The sequence below is a fragment of the Hermetia illucens genome, chromosome 1 (genome assembly GCF_905115235.1).
Source record: "Hermetia illucens chromosome 1, iHerIll2.2.curated.20191125, whole genome shotgun sequence".
Taxonomy (NCBI): Eukaryota; Metazoa; Arthropoda; class Insecta; order Diptera; family Stratiomyidae; genus Hermetia; species Hermetia illucens.
This window is the reverse complement of record NC_051849.1, coordinates 174,162,537-174,183,049: the sequence shown is the minus strand read 5'-3', so window position 1 is coordinate 174,183,049 and position 20,513 is coordinate 174,162,537. Positions and strand designations below refer to the sequence as shown.

Sequence of the window (20,513 nt, the reverse complement as noted above, 5' to 3'; positions counted from 1 at the left end):
CACTCTATTTTGAATTTAACTTCAATTGCTGTTTTTCCATAAATTCTGAAGAGGGAGTTGCTTATCCGGTATCTACTTTAGTATTTTGCATCGTGTATTACAGATGCATCTAATTCTTTTGAATGAAGAAGTACCCCATTTTATGCTATTCTCTACGTTGTTTCCGAGTAGTATGGCTTACAGAAAAGGACAATTTCACAAATTTCAACAATTCTTCCTTTCGAATCTTAAAGTATTGCAAAGCAAGCATGACACTGCAACATTTCTATTTTTGATAAGATTGATGTCAAGTAATACACATAAAATTCTTATCATTTTCTTTGGTTGTAATAGACAAAATTCAGACATTTCGTCACAACTCCCTTTGAGATTTTAATATGCAGACATGCCACAATCTAATGAAACTAGCTTAGGTCAACAGATTTGAATTTATATATTCATTCCTAACAGATTTATAACAGTTATCAGGGTTCGTGCCCATTGCCGAAAAGCCTCATATATAAGTGTCTTACAAACTGGAAGTCAGTCAAAGAAAAGCCACGGAACCAGCTACAGAGAACCTAGTAATTTCACGTTAGTTTGAAATGGATAACCTATCGATATTTTTGTGTTTTGTGATCGGGTTAACTTCCTACGCGCTGATATTCTTCAAGAAACGCTACGCATATTGGAAAGATCGTGGAGCACCATACCTAGAACCAACCATTCCCTTCGGCAATTTACCTATGCGGCGAGTGCACTTCAGAGATATCATGGAACCAATTTATGAGCAAAAGAAACCTGGAGCTCCTTTCATGGGGGCTTACTTTTTCGGAACCCCTGTCGTAGTAGCAACAGATCTCAATTTTATACAAAATGTCCTGGTTAAAGACTTCAGCAATTTTCATGAGCGCGGGATGTATGTGAATGAAGAAGATGACCCACTTTCAGGACATATGTTTTCTTTGGATGGCGAGAAATGGAAATCTTTACGAGCAAAACTCTCACCCACGTTCACATCCGGAAGAATGAAATTCATGTTCCCGACTGTAGTGGATGTTGCAGGTAAATTCAACTCTGAATTATCGGAAATATTGAAGACGGAATCGGAATTGGAGGTGCGAGATTTACTGGCCAGATTCACGACTGATGTCATAGGAACATGTGCTTTCGGAGTAGAGTGCAACAGCCTGAAAAACCCAAATTCCGAATTTCGTAATTATGGTGTCAAAATATTAGAGGAACCTCTCCAGGGATCACTTATGCAGTTGTTTTTGATGCAATATCCAAAACTGGGAAAAAAGCTTCATATTAGGGTTGTGCAGAAAGAAGTTGAAGACTTTTTCATGGGACTAGTCCGCGGAACTATCGACTACCGGGAGAAAAATAATGTCAGACGGAACGATTTTATGGACCTTCTGATACAACTGAAAAATGGGGAAAATTTGGATGGGCAGTCGCAGAAATTAGGAAAAGTAACATTTGGAGAGATTGTGGCACAAGCATTTTTGTTTTTCATCGGTGGTTTCGAAACATCATCAACCACCATGTTATTCGCTTTGTATGAGCTTGCATTGAATCCAGACATTCAGGAGAAAGCACGTCAGGAAATCGAAACTGTTCTTACTAGATATGAAGGAAAACTTACTTACGAAGCTGTGAAGGAAATAGTATATGTCGATCAGATTATCAGCGGTAAGTGCACATTTGCATTAATTATTTTCATTGCATAAATTCCAAGCTTTCAAACTCGAGAATTGCAAGGTTGCAATGATCCATCCAGTCCGTCTGTGAGTTCTGGGATCAACTAAGTGTAGGTCATGCCTCTGGGAACTGGGGTAGGTACTTTGTCTCTGGGAGTACACCTTGCATAAAATGAACTAGTAATAATTTCATGTAGAATATAAATAAAAAATTCATAAAATCGACGACGGGAAGGTGGAAGAAATAACTACATTCGGGCGCAGTACGAAAATATGTCGCTCGTCCACCGCAGCGCCCAGCGAAGGGCAGCAAGCGCTGCAACACCCGATGCGACTTCGAGATGTCCAAATAAAGAGGAATCCTTGCAAAGTAATGGGGCTGCCAGTGCGGGGGGCGCACTCCAGTGCCCAGTAGTCTTTCTGTTCCGAAAAAAAGAAAGGAGAAGATCGTAGACCTGAGTAGGTGAACTCAGGCATAAGTGGAGTAGAAACGCAGCCAACAATCCTTGCTAGAGGAAAGGCTAATCAGGAAATACACGGCAGTGATAAGTGCATGCTTTCCGTCACGTTTCTCCAAAGGATGATCAACAAAGGCATAAAAAATGGACGAATGTAATCGGCAGAACTCTTGGACCACATTTTCTTCCCCAGGCGAACATAGGCAGCTGTAGGAAACGCGTGAAGACTAGAAACAGCGGTTGATAATATTGGGTTGGGGAAAAAGAAATGTCGTATTTTGTCAATAGATGGCGACACTTAAACATATCTTGTGTTGTACTTATCGCATCGGGTCATACTATACGGCAATTTGAAGACGACAATCTGCGCTACAAGCGTCTCTTTGGCAGAGTTGTGATCATACGTTTCAGTCTCAAGTTATAGCGCGTCAAAAATGGAGTCCACGAAGCAAGAAATTAGTTATATTTTACGTTTTTACTACCTGAGAGATAAAACTGCAACGAAGGCGGCCGAAAAAATTTGTGAAGTTTATAGGCCCAATACTGTAATGATTCGTACAGCACAGCGTTGGTTCGATCGATTTCGTTCTGGTGTAGTGGATGTCGAAGATACACCCCGTGTTACTAGGCCAATCGTCGTAGAAACCAATAAAATCATCGAAACCATCCAAGTATACTGGCATTGGAGCACTCGCTCGATTGGCCAGGAACTGGGTATAGACCATAAAACCATTTGGAACCATTTTCAGAAGATTGGATTCCAAAAAAAGCTAGATGTTTCTGTGCGACAAGAGTTGACGCAAAAAAATGCGATGCACTATTGAAACGGAACGAATTCGACCCACTTTTGAAGCGGATGGTGACTGCTGATGTAAAGTGGATCACGTACGTTCACATCAAGCGAAAAAGATCGTGGTTGAAGCGCGGTGAGCCGGCGAAACCATCGCCAAGCCCGGATTGACGGCCAGGAAGGTTTTGCTGAGTGTTTGGTGGGATTGGAAAAGAATCATCCCCTATGAGCTGCTCAACTATGGCCAGACCCTCAATTTGGTTCTCTACTGTGAGCAACTCGACCGTTTGAAGCAGGCAATTGACCAGAACCGGGCAGAATTAGTCAATAGGAATGGTGTTGTGTTCCACCAGGACAAAGCTTGGCCTCACACATCTTTGATGACCCCCAGAAGCTACGAGAGCTCGGATGGGCACCAAGTGATTACCATCTCTTCCGGTCCATGCAAAATGCTTCTCAAAAGTGGCTTGCGAAAATTGGCTGTCTGAGTTTTTTGCAAATAAAGAGGGGGGTTTAAGGGCGGATAATGAAGGTGCTGTGGCGCGGCAGGATTCGCAGCATTCGAAATTTATTTCGATTTCGAAATTTATTTCGAATGTTGCGAATGCGAGCAAATAGATGGCGCGCCGAACTCTCCACTCTTTAGAACTCGCCACGGGTGTGGAAGACTAGCGGTAAGAAGGTGCCGTTGGTTGGGACAGGAAAAGACCGCATGGAGATAAGCCGGTCTCTCCTGTCTTGACCACCGGCAAGTGCACACAGCACGTTTTCTTTGTTGAACAAAATTCATCGATTTTCCAAATTGAAGTATTCTTTTAATGTATAGTGGTTTTAAAAAATCAAGTTCAATTAAATTTAGTAACTACCTAAATTCGGTGTATCGTTTTATTTAAACCAAATTGTTTAACAATTGATCCCAACTATAACTAAGCAGACAACGTGAAACTTTGTTCTGCCTAGCATTAACCGTAAAGGTTAATGAAAGATATTTTGGAAACTACGACCAAAGTGGTGAAATTACCAGCAGCGCTTGATACGGAAGTGGAATGTATCCGGCTATCGGGTGATTTTGGGTGGAACAACGATTCACAACTCAGACAGTGTGTTAAACGAAGTGTCGCACCCAACAATCGGTGCAGCCGAAACGTAAAAGTCGCAGCAATTTTATTCGCCAGACTGAATGCGAATAGGAGTCAGTGCAATGCATCAAAACAAACTTTGACTGCGCGTTTTGTGCACACCAAGTCGAATAAAAGTTGAATAACTAAAGCGCCTTCTAAATGGCAATAAGTTTGCAAACAAAACGGCGCATATTCGACTTAAATCGGATAATTCTAAGTATGTTAAATAAAGCGTCAAATTTCCATCACAAATACGACATTCCTTTTTCCCCAACCCAATATTTGTCGACGTAAACCAACCAAACGCTTCCCTTATACGACGTCGTGAAAATGAACATCGGAAGGTACGCCGAAACTCTTGGAGCATGCACCGTTGCACTGGAGGGCATTTCAGAAGTGGTGGCGTTGCAGCTGATGTTATTGTGAACTCAGTGATTAACCTGTTAACGACGGCCAAAAAGGGATCTGTGCGGACTCGGTTGTAAACTTGTCGTCTGGAACATCGGGACTCTGCGGAAACCCTACATACTAAGTACGGACCAGTTGGCCGTATCCTACGGGCACTTTTCTCCCGCAGAAGGCGTCCTGGACTGCCCTTTTTCACCACGAAAGAGCCAAAAGAGGCAGCTTTTATTATGAAAAATAAGAAGACGGCTTCACTTGCTATTCGTATAAAACTGTCCTAAAAGATGGCATTTGCCCTTGTCGTTGGAAGGGGAGGAGACACTGAGCTGCCATTTGCACGCCGACCACCGTGTATACTTGAAACCATCGGAAAAGTACTCGAAAAGCTCATCAGGAGTAGACTCGTGGAAGCGATCCGTCCTACCGGAGACTTACCATGATGACTGTTCCTGTTCAGAGCAGGAAGCTACATGGTGGGTGTTTTTATGGAGGTCGTTCATCGAGCTGAGGCGTGCAGATGCCGATCTTGACGAATAGTGCTCCTGGTAACGCTTGATAACAGAAACACCCCCAATTCCGTAAGATGGGCAGATATGCTAGGCACATTCGGAAATTCATTCCACGTGACTAGCTATACCTTACGGTTCCCTATTATTTGAAACGCTAGGCGGCCAGTAGGGATAGCACACGAATCTATCCTAGAGCAGATCCTCTGAAACGCTCCCTGCAATCATCATTATCAGTAACGGCGCAACAACCGGTATCCGGTCTAGATCTGCCTTAATAAGGAACAAAAGACATCCCGGTTTTGCGCCGAGGTCCACCAATTCGATATCCCTAAAAAGCTGCCCCGCATTCTGGCCTAGGCCATCGTTCCATCTCGGGAGGGCCTGCTTCGTCTTTTTTCCCTACCATAGATATTACCCTTATAGGCTTTTCGGGCTGGATCATCCTCATCCAATCAAATTAAGTGACCCGTCCACCGCTGACAGTTGAGCCGGATTTTATCCACTACCTGACGGTCATGGTTTGGCTCATATATTTCTTTGTTATGTAGGCTACGGAATCGTCCGAAGGCACTGCTGAATAGGCGCAACCCTGACTTGGCATATTGATGCGATGGATACCGGGTGGATCACTACTCATGACTTTAGTCTCGCGGTGGAAAAATCGAGGTAGCCATCATCATCAAAAAGAAAATTCTAGCCCATACTAAGACCATGGGGTCAAAACTAACAGTTAGGTACTTAGGTTTAACGCTCAAATCGAAATGAGCTTCTTCCGGCAAATTAAAGCATCTGAAATCTCGACTCTAAATCGGTTAATGACTAATATTGGTGACTCAATATCTACCAGGAGACGGTTTCTTAAAGGAACAGCGTCATCTATTCTGCTTTACGACGCAGAAGTATGAACTGATACCCTTGCAAAGGAGGTATATCCTACGGTCTTTACCCAGGTGCAGAGATAGTGAGCTTTGCTAGTGGCGTTTGCCTGTCATACTGTTGCAGAACCGGCTGTGATATTAGTCGTGGGGGTGATTCTTGCTGCTCCCCTTACTAGGGAACGTAAAACGGTCTTCAGCTATAAGGAAGATGACTTAAGAGAACTGATTGCCCATGAAGAACGTCAATGCACACTAACTTAGTGCAACTTTCTTGGCAAAGTGGGTCAAGAGGCAGGTGGACTGCACGGCTCATCGGCAATTTAAATCCGCAGCTGAATCGAAAGCATTGTGGGGTTGATTATTTCCCTACCCAACTTCTAAGTGGGCATGGAGCTTTTCAAGATTGGGTAGGCACAATTTCCTGATTTTGTGTTCTTCAATAAAGTGTTGGATGCCGCTGTTCATTTCTTTTTCTTTTGCGTTTTATGGAGCAACTTTGTGCAGACACAAACGAGCTCTTTTCAGACAATGTTGTGGCAAAGATGGAGCCAGGTTGAGCATTACATTCTAGATCTTCTTGCTCCGAAGAAGATTGAGCTCGACCGGTGGAGGGATCGAATAGCAACAGGTTCCTAGAACTCATCCTATTCTATTTGAATACGTTGTTTATTCTGGGCGAAAAAATCAAGCCTAACCTTTTATTACTTTTGCAACGATATACTAGGAGACAATGTGGTCAGAATTCTGTTCGCCCGTTATTACTTGGATTTGATTTAGATATTCAGCTGAAACGACAAGTATTCGACTTCCAGTCGCGATACAAATCCTTTTGCTAGCAGGCCGATTTGATACGTGGCCTTCTAGACCGACAGCTTAATGTTCTAATCAATATGCTATTCAAACACTCAACAAGATAAAAAACCACATTGTCGGATCTAACCTATTAAGACCACGTTCAGCTGGGTTGAGGTAATCCTTCCCTTAGCATGAAACTTTGCTGTTGCAGTCCGAAATTATTAAGTGGGGAATACACGCAAACGTTCCTGAAAAGACATGTAGGACATTTTGATGACTAGAAGAAAATTGTTGTCTCTATTTCTAGTCGGGAAGGTTGTAATTACAAACTTATTTTTAAGGCCTTGTGTAAAAGCGTCACTGTCTACCTATCTGTCTATTTGTCCGTCTATCAGATTCACTTTTCTCTGAAACAGTTACACCTCTTGAAATGAAAGGCATTATTTTTGTGTGAAATTAAGGCAAGAGGTCACGAAATTTTGTTTTCACTGAATATGTATATCTTTGCGGATTATATTATAAAATGAAGGGTCTCGGGAGTCTAGCTGGGGGTATGCGAGTAAAAAGTAGGCAGGTAAAATGAAATACATTTTATTCTCAGGAACCAGACTTACCAATGAATAGTCAGATGCTAAACGATTCTGACGATTCTGACAGAACCCAGATCCTTAATAAGCCAGTCTATCAACCACCATATTATCGGAGATATTCGAGCGCCCCCCGCAGCAACTTGTTTGATATGTTGTTTCTGTTTGATTCTGACACCGCTATCCGCCTATCGAAGCAAATTGGAATGGTGCCTCCCCATCATTTTTGTTATAAACATTCTTCCACTACTAATAAACTAAAATCTCGTTAAATGGCCAAAGTCGACCTAGAAAAACTTCATCGCAGGGTCCCGTCCGCACGCGCTCTTTGCTAGCCAAGCTTAGAAATCTGGCGGCGGGATGATGAACACTTTAATTCCTTATATGACATTTAATGAAAACTTCACATGTCCGAATACCAATGGGTGAGTTAGCACGGGAACTGATAAATAAACAAACGCCACGATATCATGCATACATAGCGGAAATAAACCCACAAACTAAACAGGGAAATAAAAAAGTAGCTGCTCAAACCCATTGCCTGTCTATTTGTCTGTTACATGCACTTTTCTCAGAAGCGGTTGTATCCATTGACACGAAATTCAGTGAGAAGATGGGATCTGTGAACGGCCAGGCATGTTATGTCATTCGACATTGAGGTAAAGGTGGAAGCAAAATTTAATTCACAAAATACAGTCCTGTGAAGCATCAAGTGATATCTCGGTTAATAATTTCGGTCGACCGGTCCTAATTTTGATATTTGTTACAAAAGTGGAGAGTGGAAGGAGGGCTATAAAGAGCATCTTGAAAAAATCATCAAATTATCTCTATAGGGCGTCCAGGCCTCAAAATACCCTCCATATTGAGATCTGCACAAATAAAGTACAACCTTTGACGTGACGTTCCACAGATGGTGTTCTTTGTGATCAACGTATCAACGAACGTCTCAAATCTAAAATTTACCACAATATTATCCGTCTGCCGCTCTCTATAGTTCTGAGTGTTGGGTGGCTATAAAAGACAATGAACGGCGTCTTACAGTAATGGAGAAGAAAATGTTTCGTTGGACTAGTGGCGTAATACGTTTCGATCATATCCGAAATGAGGATATCCGCGATTGATAGGGGGTTGCACCGATCGTGGAAAAATTACGAGAGAGGCGTCTTCGATGGTCACGTAATTCGCGCTAACGAGAATTCACTTGACGAAATTGGTCTGAACATCGAAATCGATGGTAAGCGACCAAAAGGACGACCGAAACAAATGTGCCTGGATACGCTACATATTACATTCAGATCAGATTTTTGATAGAACCAAATGGGGAAACCGATCAAAATAAGCCGACCGCGCTTGCGATCGGGACAAAGGCTCACGAAAAAGAAGAAGAAAGTTAATAATGGTATATTACAATGTCTTCGGAAAACTCTTTATTTGATTTCCAGTGTTTCCACTGATAGATTTGCGCGTTTTCCCGATGTTTGTTAATTTTTCAGATTCCGGTTCGGATTCAAGCACTAGCCTAAGGATACTTGCAATTTTGTAAAATAAAACGTGAAGGACTGCAGTGTTTCCAAGCCTGGCTAGCAAACGAGTACCTTGCATGTGACTGTCTGTAAGGCGCATTGTGGACTGACTCCACTTAACTTGAAGGATGGATCTTTCAATCCTTTAAGTGGGGTGAAGTGGGACCAAGTGGGGATCGATGAATGGAGCTCGAAGGCAATTCACGGTAAATACGTGAATTGTCTTTGGTAGCCATTTGTTGATTTGCATTTGTCGAACAGATGGCTGTGTGCTGTGTAGCTTTTTACTGAGATGGAGGGATTAATGTGTCCCATTCAGGAGGGCATGGTCACCACCCGAGTTTATAAAGAGCACATCATGAAAGAACGGATGGAGAACGACCAGTGCAGATTATGGATTCGGTGCTAGAGAACGTTGTACCATTTCTGGCTGTACTGTTATGGTACCGGTGCAATACATTACCAGGCATAATGCCGTATATAAGGTTATCCATCAAAACCACGTATACAAGCATGGGCAGATCACGGGAACGTGCCCGGTTTACCGATATGAGCCGCAAGCAGTACTTAATAATTCTGCTTACAGCATGTATTGGGAACGGCAAGTTCTGACTGATCGGCACATTCCACACAACAAGCCTGACGTGTTGTTAGTTGACAAGATAGGTCACTTTCCGAATATTATCGATGCTGCTATCCCCAATAATAGCAATATTGAACGGAAATACGTGGAGAAGAAGGTAAACTAAGAGCAATTGGTTATTTCTCGAGCCAATTAGAAACTTTCAGTCTCGCCACCAAACAATGCGGTGGCTAACAATGGTATTTTACAATATTTTCGAATTTTACGTGAAAAGCTCCCCTTATTTTCATCCCTGGGTGATAATGCGGCATAATACAGGAAAGTTCGAAGGAAATCGTAATTCTAAAATTGGTCGAAATTACCAATGTAGCTGTACTGTTCTTTAACACAGCATACAATGCCAGCATCACATTAGGATGAATAGTCTGACATATTGGATTCATGTACACAATGACTTACTAATTACGCTTAAATATTCCCATTCCCATAGAGTATACAAAACCCTTTATACTTGAGACCCCGAGTTTACAATTCCCGACTTGTCAAGTATGCAATTGTTTCTTCATTTTCCGAAACAGTGGGGCCAGTTCTGCTATCTTTGCCATATTTTCCCACCTAATGATGTTTCCATTAGGGATAGCTAGTATGATGGATAAGAAGTCGGTTGAAAACACACTGCGCGAGAAATGTAATGAATCTCTCTCTCTTGAGTCAGACATTTAAATAATATTCACACTCACTTAAAGTCACCAAAAACTAGTTACAATGCAACTTCACCGTCGCATCCTGTTGCAGTTTTCATATTAACACGAAATGGTTCGAGATTTAGATACCTTCGATCTAGCAGCAACACTGCAGTAGAGATCACGAGCTTCACAACATCACTTAACATCACAGCATTGCTTAACATCTCCGCATCGTTGCCCCGTAGAGCAGGGATGATGATATTGTATTACTCTTGCCATAAGTAATGCCGTGTGACCTGATATCTCCTCCTACATCATCCAATAATATTAGAATATACGGTTCGTTGATACGATTAGAATAATGAAAGGTGATGTTGTGATACTACCCCATTTCTATTGTAATATTGCTTTCCTTAAAAAGTGATATCTCGTGCCTCTTTTCACTGCGGGGACTGAATGTTTTATATTGCATTTTTTTTGTTAAGTCTCGTCCATTTTCGTTCCATAAATAAAGCGGAATCACCGATCCCTGCTTCTGGAGGCTACGCGCCTTTCGAAAATAAACAATTATAGCTTTTAGTTGCCTTTAACTGATTGAACTTCATTGTTTCAGTTTAGGAATTTTTGCTAAATGATATTCCATAAAAGTGTCTAGTCATTTGCTGATTTTCCATGAGATTAAAATAACAATGAATATATTGTTAAGCTTTTGATTTATAAAAGACTCGAATGATTATTCTTATCATATTAACATGTGATTATACCAATCTACGATTTTCCCAACATTAGATTTAGCTAGTTTAGTATCTAAAGACAATTATTTTCTGCCTTTATGAATGTTCCTCATGTTTATTTTCAGAAACTCTTCGCAAATATCCACCTGTTGTCAATCTTATACGCCAAGCAGTTCGAGACTATCGTGTTCCTGGAACGAAAATAATTATTGAAAAGGGCACCCAAATTTTCATTCCTAACTTTAATATCCAACGTGATCCAGAAATCTTTCCTAATCCAGATGTTTTCGACCCGGATCGATTTACACCAGAACAGATAAAATCCCGCCATCCTATGTCGTTTTTGGGTTTCGGTGAAGGTCCTCGAAACTGCGTGGGATTGCGATTTGGACGAATGCAGACGAGAATCGGCCTAATTACACTTTTGAAGAATTATCGTTTTAGACCATGCCCGAAGACTCCAATTCCGATGGTTTTCGATATAATAAGACCAACTTTATCACCAAAGTTTGGAATGTATTTAAAAATTGAGAAGTTATAAATAGTTTACCTTTTAGTTTTAACCAAATAAATTGGATTGTTTTCACTTTGCTGTCAATCTTTTAATATTTTTAAGGTTTGAATTTTCATGGAAATGGGGAAAGGAAGCGGAATTGGTGAAAGGAAACGCGCGAGCAGCGCGAGCATAGGAAGATCAAAATAAAAAAAGATACAACTAAAACTTTAAAACCAGATAGCACTATGCTAAGCAGTGAGTAGGAAAAAGAAATCGAGAAAATTACGTTGCAACTAAAGATGCATGTGCAAGAATCATCATCATTAACGGCGCAGCAATCTGTATTCGGTCTATGGCTGCCTTAATAAGGAAGTCTAGACACCCCGGTTTTGCGCCGAGGTCCACCAATTCGATACCCCTAAAACATATCTGGCGTTCTGACCTACGCTCCATCTCAGCCAGGGTCTGCCTCGTCTTCTTTTTTGCTACTATAGATATTGCCTTTATTGACTTTCCGGATTGGATCATTCTCACCCATACGGATTAGGTGACCTGCTCACCGCAACCTGTTGAGCCGGACTTTATATACAGTCGTATATACAGTGGTATCGCTCATAGATTTCGTCGTTATGTAGGAGACAGAATCGTCCATCCTCATGTAGGGGGCCAACAATTATTCGGAGGAATCTTCTCTCGGTTGTTGTCAGCCAACAGAGCCTATTTCAGCTTACAAAGACTGTTCCGCTCGAAACGTCTCACCATAGGGTCAAAGCTCTTACTGTACAAGACTATGATCTTGCCAGTCCTCATGTATTCCTCAAAGACTTGGGTTCTTAGCAAGAGAAATTGCGAACTCTTGGCCGCGTTCGAGAGAAGAATCCTCCGACGAATTTTTGGCCCCCTACATGAGGATGGACGATTCCGTAGCCTACACAATGACGAAATCTATGAGGGATACCATGACCGTCCGGTTGTGGATAAAATTCGGCTCAATAGGTTACGGTGGGCGGGTCACTCAATCCGTACGGATGAGGATGATCCAGCCCGGAAAATCTATAAGGGCAATATCTATGGTAGAAAAAGAAGACGAGGCAGACCCTGCCTAAGATGGAGCGATGGCGTAGGTCAGGACGCCAGACAGCTTTTAGGGATATCGAATTGGTGGACCCCGGCGCAAAACCGGGATGTCTGGAGTTCCTTATTAAGGCAGGCCTAGACCGGATACCGGTTGTTGCGCCGTTGATGATGATGATGATGATTCTTCTTTCGAACGCGGCCAAGAATTTTTTCTTGCTAACAACCCAGGTCTTCGAGGAATACATAAGGCCTGGCAAGATCATTGTCTTGTACAGCAAGAGCTTTGATCCTATGGTGAGAGGTTTTGAGCGAAACAGCCCAAGGTCTGTACATCTTGGGTTGTCCTTCCCATAGTCTGAAGATTGTCAGCGTAGGCTAGTAGTTGGGTGAACTTGAGGCGGATGGTGCCTCTGGTATTAACATATGCAACGCGGATCTCCTTTTCGAGGGCTACGTTTATGAGTACCCATGAAAAGGCATCCCCTTGTCTAAGACCGTTGCTGGTATTGAATGGTTTCGAGAAGGATCCTGCTGCTTTTATCTGACCTCGCACATGTGCAAGAATGCAAAAGTGAAATCTAAACCTTGAACTTATGGAGCACTTTAGTACCGATTTGAAAGCAGGCTTATGACTTATGAAGATAGACTCCGAAAATCAAGTTTAAAAGGAAGGGAGGGGAGGATCATCTGGATCACGTTGTTCAGCACAAATCATGCATCTATGCAAGATGCACAAAAAACTCACAGATTCATAGTGCAATTTAGATTGACACCCCTATTATCATTCACCTCCACAATCAGCATATTTAAAGAAAGGAGTATCTGTTGGAGGACGGCGATTTTGACTCATTAATAGATAGAACCGGATAGCTGAGTGGTTACAGTACACGGCTGGCGTACGGAAGGTCGCGGTTCAAATCTCACTGGTGACAGTGGAATTTGTATCGTGATTTGACGTCGAATACCAGTCGACTCAGCTATGAATGAGTACCTGAGTCAAATCAGGGTAATAATCTCGGGCGAGTGGAATGCTGATCACATTGCCTCCTACAGTGTACTGTAGTGTACCGTTACGGTCTTGAATGAAGTGCTCTAACACACTTCAAGGCCCTCATTCAATGTGGATTGTTGCGCCAACGATTATCATTAATAGATAGAAATCTAAAGAAAGAGGAAGATTCAACTCAAACATACCTTCGAAATTTACCACCAAGTGCGCTTAAATATGATACGGGTACCAATGGCAAGTAGTATCTCTGCAATGATTAGTTAATCATTGAATTCATACATATACTCAAATGCGAAAGGAGGATGTCAATTTTTTCTACAGAATATGGTGAAGTATATGTATCTTTCCTTGAAGAGAAAATATTCAAATGTGTACGTTCATTTTGGACATAGATATGTCTGCATCCAGTGTTCGATAATGGACAATGTTCGCTTCTTTGGGTATTGAACTACCAGTTATATACGAATAGAAACACTTGCATAAAAAAGTCCCCAAGTGAAATTTAAATATGTGGGGGTTTGACGTGAGTACCTGCCATGTAGACATAATCCCACGCTCCTCTTCAGACATCACAATCATTGCGCCTTCATTACTGGCACACCGGTACGGGCTAATATTGAGTGTAGGCTCAGCATTCATAGCAGTGGATGCAAGATCTCTCTGACATCTCTACCGTAAATAAGGGATACGGCGCCCGAGTTGTTCAACACAACTACACACTTGAATCTATGAAAAACTCTGACCCCGACCGCAACCATCATGGAACTCTTATAAGGGCGCAAACAGCAAACAACCGTGCCGAGAGTACATTCCCTAGGAATTCTCTTGGAGCATACATATGCTTTCAGAAGCCCACCTCGGTTCCGATGGAACCAAATAACCTCGAGTGGGGCAGATGAAGTAGCGTCAAAGAACTGCCCCCCTCCTTGCAGCAAAGCATAACGCGCATATGCATCAACACATGGAATCACTCTTAGCAAAGCGCTGCTTAAAATCAAAGATACCGTCTAGATTACGAATGTCATAGTACGCTGGACAAACAGAGAGAACAGGATACCAGTCCTCAGAGTTTGTCCCACACAAAACACAACCCTGATGAGAGGCGTTCCGCGAGAAGCGAAACTCATTCACACTGCATGCCTCGTCAGGAGGAAGCCCCCTTTTTTCAAGCCTAAAGTGCAAGACGGAACTTCCTCTGGCAGACACACATTTAACGTACTCGTATGCGACTCGACCTTTGCCACATTCGTTCCATCTAGGCTACCACTTAGATGTTACGTTCTCGTCTAGCAATCTTTTAACCGCCAGAGGTCTTAACCCCTCCACTTGCTCGGTCCTGACTAAATCAGTTTGCTGTAAAGGTATGCCCCTCCTGAACTTGCAGGCCATGACACGCCGGACTACTCTAGATCAAGGGGAGGAAGCCCGACAATACATGCATGGTGTCGTTGGAAACCGTGCGACACACAAAAAGACACGCTAACAACGCTACTCGCTGGCAAGCATAGATCAGTTTCCTACACTGTCACCGCAAACTCATATAACAGAGTGGCCCTCTGCGTAGAACATGCACGGAAAAGTCCCACATATATATCTAGCAGTTCTTCTGCTAAGACCCCATTCACACCACATCGCGCTCCTCAACATACATTCTAATCTGCACATGCAGTCAGTACCCTGCTACTCAAACTCAAGTCGGCTGTTCCCTTCAACAGGCATGAAGAGACCACCGAATTAAGCTCAAGCACCTTGCTTTTGCTTGTGTGTGGCGCCCGCCGCTTCCTGCAGGGCTTGGAGAGCTGCTACCCCTACTTTCAACATCGACCGCTTATATGATCCAGCTGTCCCTGGATGGGTGGAGCTCTAGTTATTGGTGACGTTCTCTATGCTGTCTAGTGCCGAGACCATTGGGACGTGAGAGCTTCGATAGACCATAACATCTTTCTTCAAACACGCTGATGATATCTGTTTGCTCCCTCTCTCTTAACCATATGGCTCTGGATTTGAAAAGAGAGAGTCAGGCTGCAGCTAAATACGAACAAAGCAAGGTTCCCAGTCTGCGGGGTATCGTAATCCTCCCATCTGCGTTAATGGGCAAAACGTCAAAGGCCTTAATAGCTTAGTAGTTAGAGCAGTGTCTGCCACACGCAGTTCAGATCTCACTGCGGGTAGTGGGATTTGTATCGTGACTGGAAGTCGGATATCAGTTGACTCAGCTGTGAATGTGCATTTGAGTTAAACCAGGGTAATAAACACAGGCGACCGTACAGCTGACCACATACTGTAGTGTACCGTGTGAATTAGGTGCTCTAATACTCGCTCCGACCCTAATCCAATGGGACTGTCGAGCCAACGATTATTATTATCGAAGGGGTTGATCAATTGGTAAACCGAGGAAGCTTCATTTATGCCAACGCGTTACATCCGCCTCCGCTATTTCGCCTAAAATGTGGAAATAGGGGAGGTTTATACTGTTTTCATCTTGCTATATGGGGGTAGCACATGGAAAGTGACCACTACTGTCACTTAACAGCTCCAAGTGTTTGTGAACACCTGTATGCGACGTATCATCGAATTACGCTCGTTTAATACAATTTCTAACGAAGAATCTCGTCAGTACGCTGGTAACTTAACCCTGGATGTGTTGATGAGGGTCGGAAGTGGCAGTGGTCAAACATTGAGCAGGGAAAGTTCCGTTGATGGCTACCCATCCAGTTGAGCTCACTCTCTCAAGAGAGCCAGCACAATTACACAGTAGAGGAGAAATATAATGTTCTAAGGCATAAATGATTCTTTTCGCTATTACTTGGTATTCGCTGACAACGACCTGGTTGGCAGCACGATAAGCAATTGCCATTTTTGTGGGTACTTTATTCTTCTACTATTTATGTACGTGGGATTAAGAAGAATTAAAATAGTTGAACTTGCAATTAAAAGTTGTTGATTAGAGACTAGCGTGTGCAAGACGAAGCTTCCCTGGTCGAACTGAGAACTGCAAAAACAAAATTTTTGCACCGTACATGTACAAGCAATAGAAATGAAGACATCCTCAACCATCCAGTGAGCAACTGGTCTATGAAAATGAGATTTCAAAGTCCTTAAGAGGGATGGATCGTCCAAGTTAGACCCTCTTAGAAGAAGATAAAACTTGAGAGTTAGTAAGGGAGGGAGTTAGCAGTTTCTGTAATTCTTTTTAACACGAAAATGTTGGAAGGAAATTGGAATACTGCAAGAGAGTTCCTGTAATGTCCTTTCAGCATTTCAAAGCACCTAGCGTGGATAGCATCTATTCAGTAATGCGAAATATTTATTTAGCATCTCCCTGCTCTGGGCCTTTTGTTGGAGTCTGAGTTAAGTAGCCTTCACACCGAAGCCCCAAGAAAACAGCTTTTAAATCCAAAGAACTTTAGGCAGATCAACTCACAACGATTTGCGCTTTAATGTTTGGAGAGACTGGCTGAGTGCCATATTCGTGAGAAAGGACTAAGGTCGTACTCATTAAATCTCACTGGTGGCAGTGGAATTTGCATCGTGATTTGACATCGGATACCAGTCGACTCAGCTGTGAATGAGTACCTGAGTCAAATCAGGGCAATAATCTCGGACGAGTGCAATGCTGACCATATTGCCTCCTACAGTGTACTACTGTGGTGTACTGGTACGGTCTTGAATGAAGTGCTCTAACACACTTGAAGGCCCTGATCCAATATGGATTGTTGCGCCAACGATTATTATTATTATTAATAGGATCAGCTTATAGATCTATGGGGAAACAGCGAATGTGAGGGGCACAGAAGATTGAATCAGTTCCATTACATTTGCTTAGTAGAAGATATGAAGGATATGAAATTACCTTGAAACAAAGGGAAAACTGGAATGGCCAAAAGAATGCATGGAGGGATTTACTGAAATCTTCTAGACCGATGGCTTAAAAACAGGACAGGTTTGGAACAGTACTCTCCCTTTCGAATAGTAACGAGAAGTGGTCTTTCCCCTTGAGGCAATGTGTAACGATCCTTCAGGCTAAAATATATATGGGTGAGCGTGATTGACAAACGGTTGAAGAACATGCGCATCGCGATCTGCAGCAATTGCTAGGGCGCATTGACGGGACCGGGACAGGAACCAGCAACCAAAGTGTCAGAAGTGTTGATTGAGGCTGCTTTGAAAACTGAGAGCAAGCTTCCCTTATTCACAAATGGCAAAGCTTAATGTTCCTAGGCACACCAAACTTTTCCAGCCAGAACCAAAAAAACCTGCGGCAAACTTTATTCTGTCGAAAAGCAGCAAAACTTGCAGAAATATTGTGAGCATTCTGGCTGACAATACTGCTATACGTTAACGTCTTTGCGATATTCCGTTGGACGATGAAGTGGAATACTAATGGCCACTATGCTTTGAGTGCTCTGAGACTATGCCTCTTTCCCAACTCCACACTTGCATCCACATCCTCTTTGCGTGAGCCTAGAGAATGGATAGTGTGTGGTAATAAATGTAGAGGTATATACCAACCTTTGCGAGAAAGTTGAAGAATTGCAGTATTGGGCTGGAATTGGTTGCGACGTTTTTCCATTCTACTTTTTTTAAGAGTGAAGCAAAAAATAGAAAATTTCACTCAAATATACCTAGTTAACGCCAGATAATTTAAACTTTTAACAATATATAGTTTTTTATAAAGACAATTTGTTGTGTGTTCACTGTGTTTTCCCCCTTAAAAGTGCTTATACCGATTGACACGGATTTTGGTGAGAAAGTTGAAACTATGATTCCTCACAGAGGCTCGAAATGGCATCGCCCTACGCTGAGATTGAGCAGGGTTGATAAACATGTAAAATCAATTAATGCTCTGACGCAAGTCAAAGTTTTCGAATTGGTTGCAAAGGAATGGGAATGAAAATGGGGTACTCCATATGGACCCTCATATTGTGGTTTCAGGAGCCTCCGTGAAGCATCCACTCGAACCAAAAAGTGTGTTCAGACATCCAGGTCCTTGGAGGTGTTAGCCTTCGTCGAAGAATGACAGAATGACGGGGGTCATCTTAGAATGGCCAAGGTGTCCCGGAGCAAGCGCAAAAGCCCAGTGGTGGAAAGACTGACCTGGCATCGAATACAGGATCGCTAGGGAGTCTCAAATTCTTCCTAAATACCAGCTCGTCGAAGCTGGCGGCAAACTCCTCTCGATGGGCTGAGCGTAGGCCAAGTAAAACTAAAGACAGGGCTTGCGACAACGAAAAGTCATCGTATGCCATTAAAGCGGCCTTCAATGTTCTTTATGTACGTCCTTGGTGACTTTAGACTTCTGACATGCGATGAACTTTCTGGCCCAGAAATATTTGCTAGTGACCAGCCGATTCATTGTCCGAATGCCTGGATTCGAAAGATAGTGTACTGCAAAAAATACTTCCTTGCGAAAAGTGGGCGGAATATATGGCCTAGGTCCCTCTTCAGAGGTCTTGCAAAGTATTTCGGAGGTTGAACCGAAATGGGGAAACTCTCGAAATTTGTATTTGGGATTGCCCTGAAGCTCTGAACCACTGCGTAATCCTCGTGTGCCTCGACGACTGTCGAAAAATCGACCATGGCAAGGGTGCTCTAGTTACGTTCAGCTGTATTCAATTGTTTGGAAAAGAAGTAGTCGTTGAAGATCGCATTCCTGATTTTCCAAATGAGGCAACCTAAACATCATCCAAGTACACAAAATAAAAGTTAAGGATTCGCAGGACAGAGTGGATGAAAAATGTGCGCTGCATTGCACACACCAAAAGGCATCTGTGCGAATTCGAAGAGTCTGAAGGGTGTACATATGTCTTTTGATGCTACAAGGATTTAATTAAACGAGGTTGTGCGCGAAGTCGTGGATGAGTGGTATGGGACACCGGTCTGAGCATTCAGATGTCTGTAATCGTCACATGGTCTCCATTCGCCGTTGGACTTTGAACCCATGTGTAGTGAAGAAAACCAGAAGCTATTTGATGATCTGCAAGTACACTGCCCTGAAAGTATATCAAATTCTTTCTTAGCAACAACCATCTTCTGGGGTGGTAATGGGCGCACCTTCGAGAAGATATCGGATGTGGTGCGAGAGACTACTTTCTGTACTTACGTTGTATTATTTTCAAAAGGGCGCGAAGGAGGCCAGGGTTGTTCAAAAATGATAACTGACAGTTGGGTAGGTGGCCTGTCCTGCAGATCCACTAGCAATCCATAGTGGAAGTTTTCACCTCATATGGAACTGCTGATGCCCGCTATAACAAAACGCCATGAAAACGTTCGTTGAAGTTGAAATTGAAGTCCACTTACTCGTAGCCGTAAGTGTGTATGGTTAAAGACTTTTGCCGCCCCTAGTTTGAGTTGTTGGGAGATCAATTTGTGATTTCCGGAGGCACGAGACGTCAGCGATTGCGTCGATTAGGCAATGGCGCTTGCTCAAAGGATTATAGAAGGTAAGGCGGCGTGAAGCTGCGTTCTGGGTAGCTGCCGTAGAAGATCCCAACAAGTTTAGTTTCTTTATTGCTGTGAATGTGCGCGAGTTGGTGCACTTCCTTGCCTTATCGGGAAAGATCTGGTGATACCAGCCGGACGCGTAACTGCTCGATCGCCCGTTTCGGTTGGCGAACAGCAATGCAAAGCTCCCACTGTTGCGGCTAGCTTGGAAATGGTAGCCGTAAGGGAGGCTACCGTCTGCTGAAGCTTGGTAATTTCGCCCGCGGTTTCTCGCGACACTTCACTGACCACGGGGCGCACATCACCTCGTGAATCTTGTCAGCGGTGTTTGCTAACACTTTCAAAAACTCGGAGTCTACACAGGCCAGGATGACCTTGGTGCTTTCCGGGAGTTGCTGCGACTTTAGAAGCTTGATACGGACCTTGTTAACGCCCAACTCCTTTATCACAGGCAACATTTGGCTCGAGGAGCGGTCGGTAAGCTCCGCAACAAGTGATTCAGCTTTTCTGACTGCAGCCACGGGATATGCGGAGGTGCCGAAGGTGTTGTTGTCGTTTGACATTACGAACTTAAGCTGATGTCACTAGGAGAAAGCGAACGAATAACGAATGGAAAACGTGACCTGAGCGGGAAATTTAACAGCACCACGACCGAAGCGGAATTCACCCCCGAAGCGGAACCACGCGAACCTCACTGCTAGTAACAGGATGAGGAACCAGAAGAACCAGCGGAGCG

The 20,513-nt window shown here is 43.1% G+C and overlaps 1 protein-coding gene across 1 annotated transcript; it reads left to right on the top strand.

Annotated features, from left to right (window-relative positions):
- The first annotated feature begins 505 nt into the window (after window positions 1-505).
- On the top strand, window positions 506-11,341 carry LOC119646850 (cytochrome P450 6A1-like). The gene is made up of 2 exons (XM_038047471.1): window positions 506-1,674; window positions 10,877-11,341. The coding sequence occupies exons 1-2, from the start codon at window positions 585-587 to the stop codon at window positions 11,290-11,292; spliced, it is 1,506 nt and encodes a 501-aa protein (XP_037903399.1). The 5' UTR covers window positions 506-584; the 3' UTR covers window positions 11,293-11,341.
- The last annotated feature ends 9,172 nt before the right edge of the window (window positions 11,342-20,513 follow it).

Coding starts and splice junctions, on each gene's coding strand:
- LOC119646850 (XM_038047471.1), top strand. CDS start 585: ATGGATAACCTATCGATATTTTTGTGTTTTGTGATCGGGTTAACTTCC. Junction 1,675..10,876: donor TGTCGATCAGATTATCAGCG/GTAAGTGCACAT, acceptor GTTTATTTTCAG/AAACTCTTCGCAAATATCCA.